Raw genomic sequence first — 15,824 nt, forward strand, 5'->3', positions numbered from 1 at the left:
TTCAGTAAGACTGTACCTTCAAAGTGCGAATTTACTGAGGTGAATCTGGTTGCATATTCAAGAAGGACTGGTGAAGGGAGTCTGGAATGAGGATCAGTAAGGCGCTATAATAATCCAGGCATGGGATAATAGGGACTGTTCTGGATTTGGAGATAGGGCCATTAGGGAGGTAATTACAGTAAAATGAGGTCATAAGGGTGAGGCCCTAATCCAATAGAACCCATATCCTTATAAGAAGAGGAAGAGACACCAGAGCGCTTTCTCTCTCTCTCCAGGCCCGCACACAGAGAAAAGGCCATATCAGCACACAGTGAGAAGGCATGTCAGCTTCTAGGTCCTCCACACTAACAAGGTCGTGGCCCTCCTTTCCCAGTGCAGCTAAGAATACAGTCTCTTTGCCAAGACGTCCTTGGGTTTCCCTACAGTCTGGTCTACACAGGGATATGAGTTTCTTGCTTCATGTCCAGATTGTTAAATTCGGTCTTTTGATACTTCTGCTTCGAGGACAGCTTTTGAGCCCTGGGATTTTCCCTCTTAACTAGCTAAAGGTGCCTCAAGGCTGCAGATCAGCCCAAGGGCCCTACATTAGCACCTTCCGTGGTTCTGATGTCTTAATCCTCTCCCTTGGGCTGCTAGGGCTGTGAAAGGAGGTGTTCTAGAAGGGATTTTGGCAGAAAGGCTCTTCCTTCTCGGAGTCTGACATTTGCTCAGCAGCGTGGCACTTCCCGTGTTACACCATTAAACATCTCCTAGGCAACAGTAGCTGGGGGTATGACTGATTACTTCTTCATACCTCATATGATGTGGCTTACAATAAATTAAGTCTGCTATAGGAGCCTTTCCAGGGTTCGCCACACCAGCAGCTGTCAAACTTTAGCATACATCAAAATTGCCTAGAACAGAGTGCAGGGTCTGAGAATTTTTATTTGTAACTAGTTCCCAGATGATGCAGATGCTCCTGATGCCAGGTCACACTTTGAAAACCACTGCTATACATAAAAGAACAATATTACGAAACAAAAACAACGACAAAAAAAAAACTCTTTACCTGTGATGTTTTATTTTCTGAAGCATAATATAACTTGTGCATAAACCTGAATGTTTAATTTTACAAAGCAATGTAACAAAGCACTATCATCTGGCAATTTATAACAACTGTAAAGTTGTGGGTTTCAGTGATGCCCCTCCAAGCCAGGGACTTCTTAGGACAGGTTCTCAAGACACGGCAGCATGCTGTGGCATGGGCGGGGGGCAGGGGAACTTACAGAAGTAAACTTTATGTTTAAATGCACACCAGCAGAGCTATATAAATTTCCAGTAGAATACCTGGTTTTCTTTTTCTTGATATATAGTGCTGAAGCCTAGGAAGACAAGCGTTCACTAACTTTTAGGAACAATAAGTAAAGTTCTGGAAAGCAGTGTCCTAGGGAATAGGAGGAGGAAGATAGTGTGAATTCAAGCCAGTGTAACTACACAAAGCAAATAAAATTAGTTTCAGAACACTGGCTGAATAACAATAATACCAATGGCTACTACTTAGGAGGTGGTTTACTATGTAAGTGTTGTACTTTACATGTTTTGTCTCTGTACACAATTTCTGCATGTATGATGTATCTCTGTATACTTCTTTTCTTCTACCTTTGGATATGAAATCTTTCAACATCTCCTTTCTGTTTACCATTAACCTGAAGTCCCACCCAGCATGGCTAAATAACTACTTGCTTTCTGTTGAGCGTGGAGTCATAAAATTTTATAAGTTATAAAAATCTTACATAGCCCTTAAATATATGTGTGTGTGTGTGTGTGTGTGTGTGTGTGTGTGTGTGTGTATGGCTTAGGCAATATGTACTGTATTTCTCACTGAGATCTAAAAGATAAGATTCAGATCCTTCTTAATGGGGGATTTTTTTGAAATCACCAACAAAAACATCAACTTCGAAAGGAAAAAACAACCCTAGATTTTAGAAATGAAAACGACACATTAGGAGAAATATAGTATGAGAATTCTCTCATGTTGTTAAATTAAGGAATCAAGCCAGGATTTAAGATTTTCCCTTTCTTAACACTTTTGAGAGACATACAGCCCAGCCACAATGTCTATACATTTATAAGACATTTTAAGCACTAAACTGTAGAAAGTTTTGTAAGAAATTCATAGTTTATTATAATTCAGATGGCATAAATTTCCACAGTAATTGTACTTTTAATATGTTCTCCTGTATGTACAAGTATAAAACATATATAATAATGAGTTAGAGATGCCGCAACTTCAAATAACCTCTATTCCTAGGAAATGTAGGAAGCAAGACATGAATGGCCATTATTAGAACTCCAGCTATCAGGTGCTTAGAAATTTCCCCTGAGAAAGGTCTGAGAGTCATTTCAGAGCCTAAATACTGTATCAGAAAGTCATATGAGCTCTATTCGGAGTGGATGTGTGGGAAAAGGAAAATAGGCATAGAAGCCATTGTGGGACAGACAATTTCACAATTATAAACAATGTAGTGCAGTTCTTCCAAATTTCTTTGCAATATCCATTGTTTATATTTTAAATTATAGAAGAATGAAGAAAAAAGAACACAAAATATCTCAGAGTATATCTTCAAATAGAATTGCATTCAAGATGGCAACCTTAAAAAAAAGAAGATGGCAACCTTTTGTGTAGGATCATGAATAAATATTTGTAGCGTGGACTTACTTCTGGCTGTGATGAAGATACAGGGACCAAATTTACCCTTCTTCCATTAACAACTAAAAAAACAGATAACATATACAAAACAATTATTTTCAGATATTGGACAATAGGTAGCTCAGGACTGTCATCCCTGAGAGAAAGAAAACAGATGAGGTATACAGTATTACCTTACCTTTTATCCTGGAGACACATTCCATACCTTGGGGCAGGGAAGGAGTCCCAGCCAGAGTCCAGTGGTGTCACTGACTTGAGGTAACAGAAATCAGAGTTTGGAGAGGCTTTTGCAGATGGAATTTATGAGACAGAGTTTCAGAAACAGGAAACTATATATACAAAGAGTACTGAGGGATACTTGAAAGTTTACTAAATACTCAGACAAGCATGAGTAGGGTAAAATTCCACAGACCAGGAAGAGAGTGACTGGAAAGCTGTAAGCTGAACAATTCAGAGCTCACGAAGAACTGGAAGCCATCCAAGTTCTCACCAGCCAGCATAGAAAGTCCTTGCTGATCACTCAAAAATTTACTGGAAAATCCAGTGAGTCGTGCTTTAAGAATAAGGTTAAAGAATGCTTGGAAAAGACTACTCCAGATATACATTTAAAATTTTAAAAACAATTCTTTAAAGGGTCAAACTGAACCAAAATTAACTTAATTGTCTGCCAAAACAAAATCCAACATTCTTTAAAGAAAACAAAATCTAAACATTCAACAATGTAACATTCAAAATCTCTAACACACAATTGAAATTACTAGGTATGCTAAGTAGGAAATATGGCCAATAACAATAAGACCAGCAAATGGAAACAGAAATAAGAGAAATATTGGAATTTACAGATAAGAACATTAAAAGAGCCACTATAACTATTGTCCAATTATTGAAAGGAAAACATAAACATTGTAAGAAGATAATTTTTTTAAAAGAAGAGATTTTAAAAAGGAATCAAGTTCTAAATATGAAAAATACAAGTTCTGATATCAAATAGTCCCTAGATAGGACTAAGAGCACTAGACACTGTAGTAGAAAAGATTGGTGAACAGGAAAACATGCTAATCAAAACTATTCAAATTAAAGCAAAGAGAGAGAGAAAGCTAAAAGAAAACTAAAAGAGCCTTGGTGACTCAACAAATATAAGAAATTCAACAAACCTCAAGCAGAATAAACCAAAAGAAAACTATACCAAGACACAATAGAATATAATTCTGGAAAAACTGATAAAAAGAAAAAATTTAAAAGCCAGAGAAAAGGGGCATAATAAATACAGAGGAAAGCAGATAAGAATGAAAGACTTCTCATTAGAAACTAAAAAATCCAGAAGACTATGGAGGGATATTTTAAAGTGCTGAAAGAAGAAACTGTCAACCTGGAAGAAATGGACAACTTCTTAGAAATGCACAACCTTCCGAGATTGAACCAGGAAGAAAGAGAAAATATGAACAGACAAAACACAAGCACTGAAATTGAAACTGTGATTAAAAATCTTCCAACGAACAAAAGCCCCAGACCACATGGCTTCACAGGTGAATTCTATGAAAAGAGCCAAAACCTATCCTTCTCAAACTCTTCCAAAATATAGCAGAGGGAGGAACACTCCCAAACTCATTCTACGAGGCCACCATCACCCTGATACCAAAACCAGACAAGGATGTCACAAAGAAAGAAAACTACAGGCCAATATCACTGATGAACATAGATGCAAAAATCCTCAACAAAATACTAGCAAACAGAATCCAATAGCACATTAAAAGGATCATACACCACGATCAAGTGGGGTTAATCCCAGGATTGCAAGGATCCTTCAATATACGCAAATCAATCAATGTGATACACCATATTAACAAATCGAAGGATAAAAACCATATGATCATCTCAATACATGCAGAGAAAGCGTTCAACAAAATTCGACACCCATTTATGATAAAAATCCTCCAGAAAGTAGGCATAGAGGGAACTTTCCTCAACATAATAAAGGCCATATATGACAAACCCACAGCCAACATCGTCCTCAATGGTGAAAAACTGAAACCATTTCCACTAAGATCAGGAACAAGACAAGGTTGCCCACTCTCACCACCATTATTCAACACAGTTTTGGAATTTTTAGCCACAGCAATCAGAGAAGAAAAAGAAATAAAAGGAATCCAAATTGGAAAAGAAGAAGTAAAGCTGTCACTGTTTGCAGATGACATGATACTATACATAGAGAATCCTGAACATGCTACCAGAAAACTACTAGAGCTAATCAATGAATTTGGTAAAGTAGCAGGATACAAAATTAATGCACAGAAATCTCTTGCATTCCTATACACTAATGATGAAAAATCTGAAAGTGAAATTAAGAAAACACTCCCATTTACCATTGCAACAAAAAGAATAAAATACCTAGGAATAAACCTACCTAAGGAGACAAAAGACCTGTATACAGAAAATTATAAGACACTGATGAAAGAAGTTAAAGATGATACAAATAGATGGAGAGATATACCATGTTCTTGGATTGGCAGAATCAACATTGTGAAAATGACTATACTACTCAAAGCAATCTACAGATTCAATGCAATCCCTATCAAAGTACCACTGGCATTTTTCACAGAACTAGAACAAAAAATTTCACAATTTGTATGCAAACACAAAGGACCCCAAACAGCCAAAGCAATGTTGAGAAAGATAAATGGAGCTGGAGGAATCAGGCTCCTGGACTCAGACTATACTACAAAGCTACAGCAATCAAGACAGTATAGCACTGGCACAAAAACAGAAATATAGATCAATGGAAAAGGATAGAAAGCCCAGAGATAAACCCACGCACATATGGTCACCTTATCTTTAATAAAGAGGCAAGAATATACAGTGGAGAAAAGACAGCCTCTTCAATAAGTGGTGTTGGGAAAACTGGACAGCTACATGTAAAAGAATGAAATTAGAACACTTCCTAAAACCATACACAAAAATAAACTCAAAATGGATAAAAGACCTAAATGTAAGGCCAGGCAGTATCAAACTCTTAGAGGAAAACATAGGCAGAACACTCTATGACATAAATCACAGCGAGATCCTTTTTGATCCACCTCTTAGAGAAATGGAAATAAAAACAAAAATAAACAAGTGGGACCTAATGAAACTTAAAAGCTTTCGCACAGCAAAGGAAACTATAAACAAGACAAAAAGACAACCCTCAGAATAGAAGAAAATATTTGCAAATGAAGCAACTGACAAAGGATTAATCTCCAAAATTTACAAGCAGCTCATGCAGCTCAATATCAAAAAAACAAACAACCCAATCCAAAAATGGGCAGAAGAACTAAATAGACATTTCTCCAAAGAAGATATACAGATTGCCAACAAACACATGAGAGGGTGCTCAACATCACTAATCATTAGAGAAATGCAAATCAAAACTATAATGAGGTATCACCTCACACCAGTCAGAATGGCCATCATCAAAAAATCTACAAACAATAAATGCTGGAGAGGGTGTGGGGAAAAGGGAACCCTCTTGCACTCTTAGTGGGAATGTAAATTGATACAGCCACTATGGAGAACAGTATGGAGGTGCCTTAAAAAACTAAAAATAGAACTACCATACGACCCAGCAATCCCACTACTGCGCATATACCCTTAGAAAACTATAATTCAAAAAGGGTCATGTACCAAAATGTTCATTGCAGCTCTATTTTCAATTGCCAGGACACAGAAGCAACCTAAGTGTCCATCAACAGATGAATGGATAAAGAAGATGTGGCACATATATACAATGGAATATTACTCAGCCATAAAAAGAAATGAAATTGAGCTACTTGTAGTGAGGTGGATGGACCTAGAGTCTGTCATACAGAGTGAAGTAAGTCAGAAAGAGAAAAACAAATACCGTATGCTAACACATATATATGGAATCTTAAAAAAAAAAAAAAGGCCATGAAGAGCCTAGGGGCAAGACGTGAATAAAGACACAGACCTACTAGAGAATGAACTTGAGGATATGGGGCGGGGGAAGGGTAAGCTGGGACAAAGTGAGAGAATGGCATGGACATATATACACTACCAAATGTAAAATAGATAGCTAGTGCGAAGCAGCCACATAGCACAGGGAGATCAGCTTGGTGCTTTGTGACCACCTAGAGGGGTGGGATTGGGAGGGTGGGAGGGAGGGAGATGCAAGAGGGAAGAGATATGGGGATGTATGTATATGTATAACTGATTCACTTTGTTATAAAGCAGAAACTAACACAGTCTTGTAAAGCAATTATACTCCAATAAAGATATTAAAAAAAAAAAGAAGAAACTGTCAATTTGTGCAGAAAAAATATTCAAAAAAATGAAGGTAAATGAAGACTTTTTCAGACAAACAACAATTGAGAGAATTCATCACCAGCAATTATGCATTACAAGAAAAGTTTTAAAAGTTCTTTAAGCAGAAGGAAAATGAGACCAGTTAGAAAGTTGAATACACACAAATAAATGAATATCATTAAAATGATACAGGCACCCTTTGTTTTATTGTGCTTTGCTTTACTGCACTTTGCAGATAGTGAATTTTTACAAATTGAAGGTTTCTAGCTACCTTGCAAATAGCAAATCTATCCGTGCCAATTTTCCAGTTTGCTCATTTTGTGTCTCTGTGTCACAATTTAGTAATTTGAGCAATATTTCAAATGTTTTCATTATTATTATATTTGTTATGATGATCTGTGATCAGTGATCTTTGATGTTACTATTACAACTCACTGTAGGCTCATCTGATGGTTAGCAATTTTTAGCAACAAAATATTTTAAAATTAATGTATGTACATTGTTTTCAGACATAGTGCTATTGCACACTTACTAGACTACAGTATAGTGTAAACAGAAATTTTATAGGCACTGGGAAACAAAACAATTCATGTGATTCGTGTTATTGCAATATTCGCTTTATTGCAGTGGTCTGGAACCAAACCCGCAATATCTCCAAGGAATGTCTGTAAATATGAGGGTAAATATAAAATACTTTTTAAAAATTTTTATTGCTTTTAAAAGATAATTAACTTTATAGCAAAAATAATAGCAATATATTGTGGTATTTATAAAATATGTAGGAGTAAAATGCAAAACTAGCACAAAGAATGGGAGGGAGTACGTGGAAGTATACTGTAGGATTCTTGAATTAAACACTAAGGAGCATAATATTATTTGAAAGTACATTATGATAACTTTAAAAGTATATACTATAAATCTAAGAGCAATTACTAAGAAAAGAAACAAAGAAGTAACTAATATGAAATAAAATCATTAAAATTACTCAACACAAAAGAATGCAGAGAAAGAGGGGAAAAGAAAGAGCAGATGCAAAAAATAGAAAACAAATATTAATGTGATAGCCTTATATCATACCATAGAGATATTTTAATTAAATTATTGTGATTACTAATTACATTAAATGTAAATGATCCAAGCACAATAATTAAACCAAGTATATATTATCTTAAAAAATCTACTTTAAATATAAAGACACAGATTAGTTAAAAGTAATAGGATAGAATAAGACATACCATGCAAATACTAAATATAAGAAAGCTGGAGTGTCTATAATGATATCACATAAAGTAGACTTCAGAACAAGCTATACTCAGGAATACAAAGGGCATTTCATTATGATAAAGGGGTCAGTTCATCCAGAAGACATAACAATCCTAAATATGAAAGCACTCAATAACAGAGCTTCAATATACATTAATCAAAAACTGATAAAACTGAAAAGAGGAATAAACAAATCCACAATTATACTTGGAAACTTCCTCTTGCAGAAACTGATATAACAAATAGAAAAAGAATCAGTAAGTATATAAAAATACCATTAGTCAACTTGGCATAATTTATATTTATCTCACTACTCAGTAAGAGCAGAATGCACATTTTTTTAAGGTACACATGTAACATTCACCAAGATATACTATAGGCTAATACATAAAAAAGTCTCAATATACTTAAAATATTGAACTCATACACAGAATGTTCTCTGATCACAGTGGATTTAAAGTAGAACTCAATAACAAAATTATCTGAAAAATCCAGATATATTTGGAAATTAAACAACATACTTCTAAGTAACCCATAAGTCAAATAAGCACAAGGGAAATTAGAAAATATTTGAACTGAATAAAAATGAAAAGAAATCGAACCTTGTAGATGCAGCTAAAGTGGTACTTAAAGGGAAATATATGCTTTAAAAGCTTTTGTTAGAAGAAGGGTCCAAATCCAGTGAGCTAAGATTCCACTTAAGAGTCTAGGAAAAAAGAAAGAGCAAATTAGATCTAAACTTAGAAGAAAGAAGGACATAATAAATATAAAAGCAGAAATTAACATGTAGGTGACAAATAAACAATAGACAAACTCAATGTATAAAAAAGCTGGTTTTTAGAAAGATCAACAAAATTAATAAACCTCTAGCAAGATTGGCCAATAAAAAAAGACAGACAACACCAGTTATTGACATCAGTCACCCTATAGGCATTAAAAGGGTAAGAAGAGAATATTGCAAACAAATTTATGTGAATAAATTAATAATTTAGATAAAATGGACATATTCCTATAAATACTCAAAGAACCAAAACTCACTCAAGAAAAATTATTTTTAAATCTAAATTTCCCTAAAGGAACTGAATTTGTGTTTAAAATTTGCTTACAAAGAAAACTCCAGTCTCAGAAACATTCTCTGGTAAAGCCTATAAAACTCACAAGGAATAAATAATACCAACATTACACAAACATTTTCATAAAATTGAGCAATAGGAAGCCCTTCATAATTCATATTATATGGCTTGAATTATCCAGATACCAAAGCAAAAAAAAATTAAAAAATAAAAACATAGACATTATAAGAAAAAAAGATTGCAAATATATCCCTGAACATAGATGCAAAAACCCTAACAAAATTTAGCAAATTAAATCCAGCAATATATTTTAAAAACTAGTATACCATGACCAAGTTGTATTTATCCCAGGAATGCAAAGTTAGTTTCACATTCAAAAGTCAATCAGTGTGCAAAAGAATGAAGTTGGACTCCTTCCTCACACCATATATAAAAACTGAAAATGCATCATAGACAAATTTAAAAGCTAAAATTATTCTTAGAAGAAAGCATAGAGACAAATCTTCATGATCTTGGATTTGGCAAAGGTTTTTTAAATACAATACCAAAAGTACAAGCAACAAAAGAAAAACTGATAAATTGGACTTCATCAAAATTAAAAACTTTTGTACATCAAAGGACACTATCAAGGAAGTGAAAAGACACTCCACAGAATGGGAGAAACTATTTGAAAATCATATACCTAATTAGGGTTAACGATCCAGAATATATAAAGAACTCTACAACTCAACTACATAAAGACAAACAACCCAATGGAAAAGGGGGCAAAGGACTTGAATAGAAATTTATCCAAAGAAGACATACAAATGGCCAACAAGCGTATTAGGGAAATGCAATTCAAAACCACAATAAGGTGTCACTTCATACGAACTAGGATAGCTAAAACTTTTTTAAAAAGAAAAATAACAAGTGTTAGTAATGATGTGGAGAAACTGGAACCCTTATACATTGTTGCTGGTGGGAATGTAAAATGGTGAAACTGCTATGGAAACAGTTTGGCAATTCCTCAAAAAGTTAAACACAGAGTTACCATATGACTCAGAAATTCTACTCCTAGGTATACATCCCAAAGAACTGACAGCAGATGTTCAAAAATCTTTTCATGAATGTTGATAGCAGCACTAGTCACAACAGCCAAAAGGTGGAAACAACCCAAATATTCATCAACAGATGAATGATTAAACAAAACGTGGTATATCTATACAATCAAATATTATTCAGCCATAAAAAAAATGAAGTGCGGATACATACTACAACATGGATGAACCCTGACGACATTATGCTAAGTAAAAGAAGTCAAACACAAGGACCACATACTATTTTTCTATTTATATGAAATATCCAGAGACAGAAAGCAGATTAGTGGTTGCCAGGGGCTGGAGGAAGATGTGAATGGGGAGTGACTGCCTAATGGGCATGGGCTTTCCTTTTATAGAGAGCAAAATGTTCTGGACCTAGAGAGTAGAGGTGGTTGCACAACATTGTAAACATACTTAACAGCACTGAATTGTATACTTTAAAATGGTTTAAATGGTGAATATTATGTGCATTTACCACAATAAAAAAAATCAACCAATATAATTCACTACTTTAATAGAATAAAAGAAAAAACATACCATCATCTCAATAGATGTAGGAAAAGCATTTGACAATTTGCTACGTATTCATGATAAGAACTCTCAATAAATCATGTGTAGAAAGGAAATTTTTCAATCTGATTAAAAAAAAATCTATGAAAAACTGACGGCAATCATCCTACTTAAAAGTGAAATGAGGAACAGAGGATCAGGAACAAGGCACAGATGTGCACTATCACCAAATCGACACTGGAGGCCTTATCCAGCACAATAAAGAGATAAAAAAAAAAGAAAAATACTCAGATTGGAAAGGAAGAAGTAAAACTTTATTTATTCACAGACAACATAGTTGTGCACATAAAAAATCCTAAAGACTCTACAGAAAAAGCTACTAGAACTAACAAGTGAATTTAGCAAAATTACAGGATACAGGTCAACAATCAAAAATCAATTGTATTCTATATACTAACAATGAACAATTGGAAATTGAAATTTAAAATACTATTTACAATGATATTAAAAAGTATAAAAGTTTCTCTCTAGATCTCCACATTGAAAGCTATAAAACACTGCTGAGAGAAATTAAGAAGTCCTTAATAAACAGATACATATACTATTCTTGTATCAGAAGACTTTATATTGCTGAGATGTCAATTCTCTCTCAATTGATCAATAGATTCAATACAATTCTAATCAAAACCCCAGCAGGTTTTGTTGTTGCTGTTGTTGTTAGAAACTGTCAAGGTGATTCTAAAATTTATGTAGAAATGCAAAAGACCCAAAATAGCCAAATGAATTCTGAAAAAGAACAAAGTTGGAAGATAAACAATACTTGATTTTGAGATTTAATATAAAGCTATAGTAATCAAGACAGAGTGGTATTGTCATAAGGATAGTGTCCACATACAGACTCAGGTTATGAGAGTCAATTAATTTGCAATGAAAGTGTCAAGACACTTCAATGGAGAAAATACAACCTTTTCAACAAATGGTGGTGGAATGACTGGATATCCATATACAAAAACAAAACACAAACAAGCAACCCTCATCCCTTACCTTACACCAAACACAAATATTAACTAGAAATAGATCACAGAACTAAAGAAGCTAAACCTAAACACAGGAGAAAATCTTTACGAACTTCAGGGAGGCAAAGATTACTTAGAAAGAATGTAAAATGCATAACCCATAAAAGAAAAAAAACTTGATAAACTGGAATTCAACAAAAGTGTAAAAGTGTGCTCCTTTGAAGATAATTTTAAGAAAATAAAAAGGCAAGCCACAGACTGGAAGAACTATATGTTCAAAGATGTATCCAGAATATATAAAGAATTCTTACAATCAATAACCAAAAGACAACCAATTAAAAATTGGGCAAAAAGTTTGGAACAGACACTTCACAATACAAGACATTAAAATAGCCAGTAAGCACATGAAAAAAAATGCTCAGCATCATTATTAGTCATTAGTGAAATGCAAATAAAGCCACAATGAGATACATCCTCTAAAATAGCTAAAAATGGAAGAGGCTGACAATACCAAGTGACAACAAGGATGTGGAACAATTGGAACTCTCATACATTGCTGTTGGGAAGGTAAACAGTCTGACAGTTTCTTATTAAACATACACTTACCTTACAACCATGAGATTTCAATTCTAGGCACTCACCCAAGAGAAATGAAAATATATGCCCAGAGGCTTGTCTAGAGCAGCGCTTAAAATAATAGCTCCAAACTGGAAATAACCCAAATGTTCATTACCAGGTGAGTAAATAAATTGTAGTACATCCATAAAACAGAATACAACTCAATGATAAAATGTGACAAACTAATTGATATACACAGTAATATGGACAAATCTCAAAATCATTACACTGGGTGAAAGAAGACAGACACAAAAGGCTAATGTATGATTTTCTTGATATTAAACTCTAAAAAAGATAAATCTAGTCTACTGGAATAAAAAGAAGACAAGTGACTACTTGAGGTCTATGGTGGCGTTGAGAACTGACTGGGCAGGAGCACAAGGGATGGGATGACAGAACTGCTCTATATTTAGACTGCGGTAACGATTCATGGGCATATTCTGTAATTGCATACTTTGCCCAAACCAGCAAGCTGTACACTTCAAAGGTATATATTTATTTTTTTTAAAAACTTGCAATATTTGCCTGATGTTATAGACTGAAGTGTGCCCCCCAAAATTCAAAGGTTGAAGTCTTAACCCTCAATGACTATACTTGGAGATAGGGCTTTTAAGGAGGTAATTAAGATTAATGAGGTTATAAGGGTGGGGCCCTAATCTGATAGGACTGGTGCCCTCAGAAGAAGAAGAGACACCATAGAGCTCTCTGCGAGCACACAGAGAAAAGGTCCTATAAAGACATAGCAAGGGCTTCCCTGGTGGCGCAGTGGTTAAGAATCCGCCTGCCAATGCAGGGGACACAGGTTCAAACCCTGGTCCAGGAAGATCCCACATGCTGAGGAGCAACCAAGCCCATGAGCCACAACTACTGAGCCTGTGCTCTAGAACCTGAGAGCCACAACTGCTGAAGCCTGTGCACCTAGAGCCTGTGCTCCACAACAAGAGAAACCACCGCAATGAGAAGCACTGTAACTAGAGAAAGCCCGCGCGCTGCAACAAAGACCCAACGCAGACAAAAATTTTTAAAAAGTTAAATAAATAAATTAAAAAAAAAAAAGACACAGCAAGAAGGCAGCCATCTACAAGCCATGCAGAGAAGCCTCCCAGAAACTAACCCTGATGGCACCTTGGTCTTGGACTTCTAGCCTTCAGAGTTGTGAGAAAATAAACATCTGTTGTTTAAACCACTCAGCCTATGGTATGAGAAATATACCTGAATATCGAGCACAAGAAAATAAACTCACCAATCCTTACTAATCATGTTATTCTTGAGCCTATTTTGCCTTTAGCTGATTGAAATTTTTCTGGAATATGTATCGAGAGGCCAGCAGTTGTTTTAATTCTGTAGAAGGCCTTGGCCAACAGATCAGACAGCTGATGCATATGTTAGACCCAAAGTGATGGTGGGATTTTCGGACCTGTGAGAACAGTCATTGAAACGACGGACATCGTTGGGACCAAGTGAAAGGAAGCTCACAAGAGCACCTCTGTCACGCCCAGGTGTGTGTCAGGTCACGTATCAGGGAAAGACTTGCTTTCTCTTGGCTTTTGGTTGTGACTCACTTAGCAATGGCACCACATCCATGGATGGTGGGCTTCTCTTTTTCTCTCTACCATCCCATTTATCAGATACATTTCTGCAACCAATGATTCCATCAGTTCTCATCTGTCCACTGATTAGGTTCATTTATTTAGAGTGATATTTTTCAGCTAACAAACTATGATCCACCTTTCTCCTTTAAAACTATCTTAGGGGCCCTCAAAGGGTGGTTATGAGGAAAGGCTTCCAAGTGGAGGTGGACCTTTATCTGGACCAAGGCTTCACCCTGGCTCCCCTCAGCCTATTCTCAATACAGCAGCCAGCATGATCCTCCTACAGCTTAAGTCAGGCTCCATCGCTCCCACCTGGCTCAGAGCCTTTACAGCAGAGGACAAGGCGCTCAGTGGCCTGACCCTCTGTGACCTCTCTGACCTCAGCTTCTACCTGCCACACTGGCCTCCTTGCTGTACCTTGAACATGTGGATGCTCCCTCAGGGCCTTTGCACCCGCTATTTCTCCTGCTTGGAACGCGTTTCCTCACTATCCACGCGGCTCACTCCCCATTTCCTTCGGGTCTCGGCTCAAATGTTACCTTTCCAGGGAAGCCTTCTCTGACCTCCCTAGTGAATAAACCAACATTCCCCACCCCACCTCAGGGAGTCCTTTCCGGCTTTACCTTCGCCCTGGTGCTCTTTCTCCCTAGCACATACTGCCCTCTGACTTGCTTGCTTTCTCTTGATTCGCTCACTCGTTCTTTACCAACTCCCCACACCAGAAGGTAAGCACCAAGGGAGAGAAACTTTGTCTGGCACATGCGGGAGACTCAGTAATAACTTGTCACGTGGACAGTGGAAACCTGCTCCTTTTATAGAATAGGAGTCAGAGGAAGGAAGCTACCATCGTCAGCTGCCTTCATCCTCCTCTGCCACCCACAGCTCTCCCTGGCCTCCCGATCTCGCTCAGACAGAAACTGAGAAAAGTCCTGCAGACGAGCATATGTGGCAGGGCTTCGGGATGAAATAAGAATGTCAGCTACGGGCTTCCCTGGTGGCACAGTGGTTGGGAGTCCACCTGCCGAGGCAGGGGACGCGGGTTCATGCCCCAGTCCGGGAAGATCCCACGTGCCGCGGAGCGGCTGGGCCCGTGAGCCATGGCCGCTGAGCCTGCGCGTCCGGAGCCTGTGCTCCACAACGGGAAAGGCCACAACAGTGAGAGGCCCGTGTACCGCAAAAAAAAAAAGAATGTCAGCTACATGCGGGCTGAGGCAAGAGGCCATCTGGTGTTTGAGGCAGGTGGGCAGGATAATCCAGTGGCCCCTGGGCTCCCTCCTTCCCTCCTCCTGAGGGCTACACTTTCCACCAGGGCTTTCTCAGATGGACTGACCGAACTGGAATAGCCTGACAAGACACTGGTTCTCTCAGCCCTCAGGCCACCCATGCAGGGCCTGGAGCAGACAGAGCCTTGTCCACCACCTCCAGCATCCCAGACAACATAATCATTGCCCTCTGTGTGCTGTGATGCAAAAGGGTTGGGACATAGAGCTTTTCCCTTCCTCCAGACGCCTTCCCCTCACCTCCTTCCACTCTCCTCTCCCATGTTCCTGCTTGTTTTCCTTTCTTGTGCAATCCCTGCAGCTGTGCCGTATTTTCTGCTATTGTAGAGCTCAATGGGGGAGCTATGGCCCTTCCAACAGAATGGATTCCCATAATGTGAGTGACAGCATGTTGAGAACTTCCATGCC

General features: G+C 37.1%; 1 protein-coding gene across 16 annotated transcripts in view; it reads right to left on the reverse strand.

The window, feature by feature from the left end:
• PDE8B (phosphodiesterase 8B) overlaps positions 1–15,824 on the reverse strand; it is a 384,709-nt gene that overhangs the window by 264,342 nt on the left and 104,543 nt on the right. For 2 of the 16 annotated variants that reach the window (XM_082836129.1, XM_082836132.1), the window contains exon 1: positions 2,699–4,592. The exons of 13 other annotated variants lie outside the window; for them this stretch is intronic. In XM_082836129.1, the coding sequence (XP_082692255.1) occupies positions 2,699–2,770 (72 nt within the window). In that variant the 5' untranslated portion in view covers positions 2,771–4,592. Of the gene's footprint in view, positions 1–2,698; positions 4,593–15,824 lie in introns of those variants that run through there. One more of the 16 variants, XM_082836137.1, reaches the window with a different exon arrangement.

The sequence above is a fragment of the Leucopleurus acutus genome (genome assembly GCF_964270905.1).
Source record: "Leucopleurus acutus genome assembly, chromosome: 3".
NCBI lineage: Eukaryota > Metazoa > Chordata > Mammalia > Artiodactyla > Delphinidae > Leucopleurus > Leucopleurus acutus.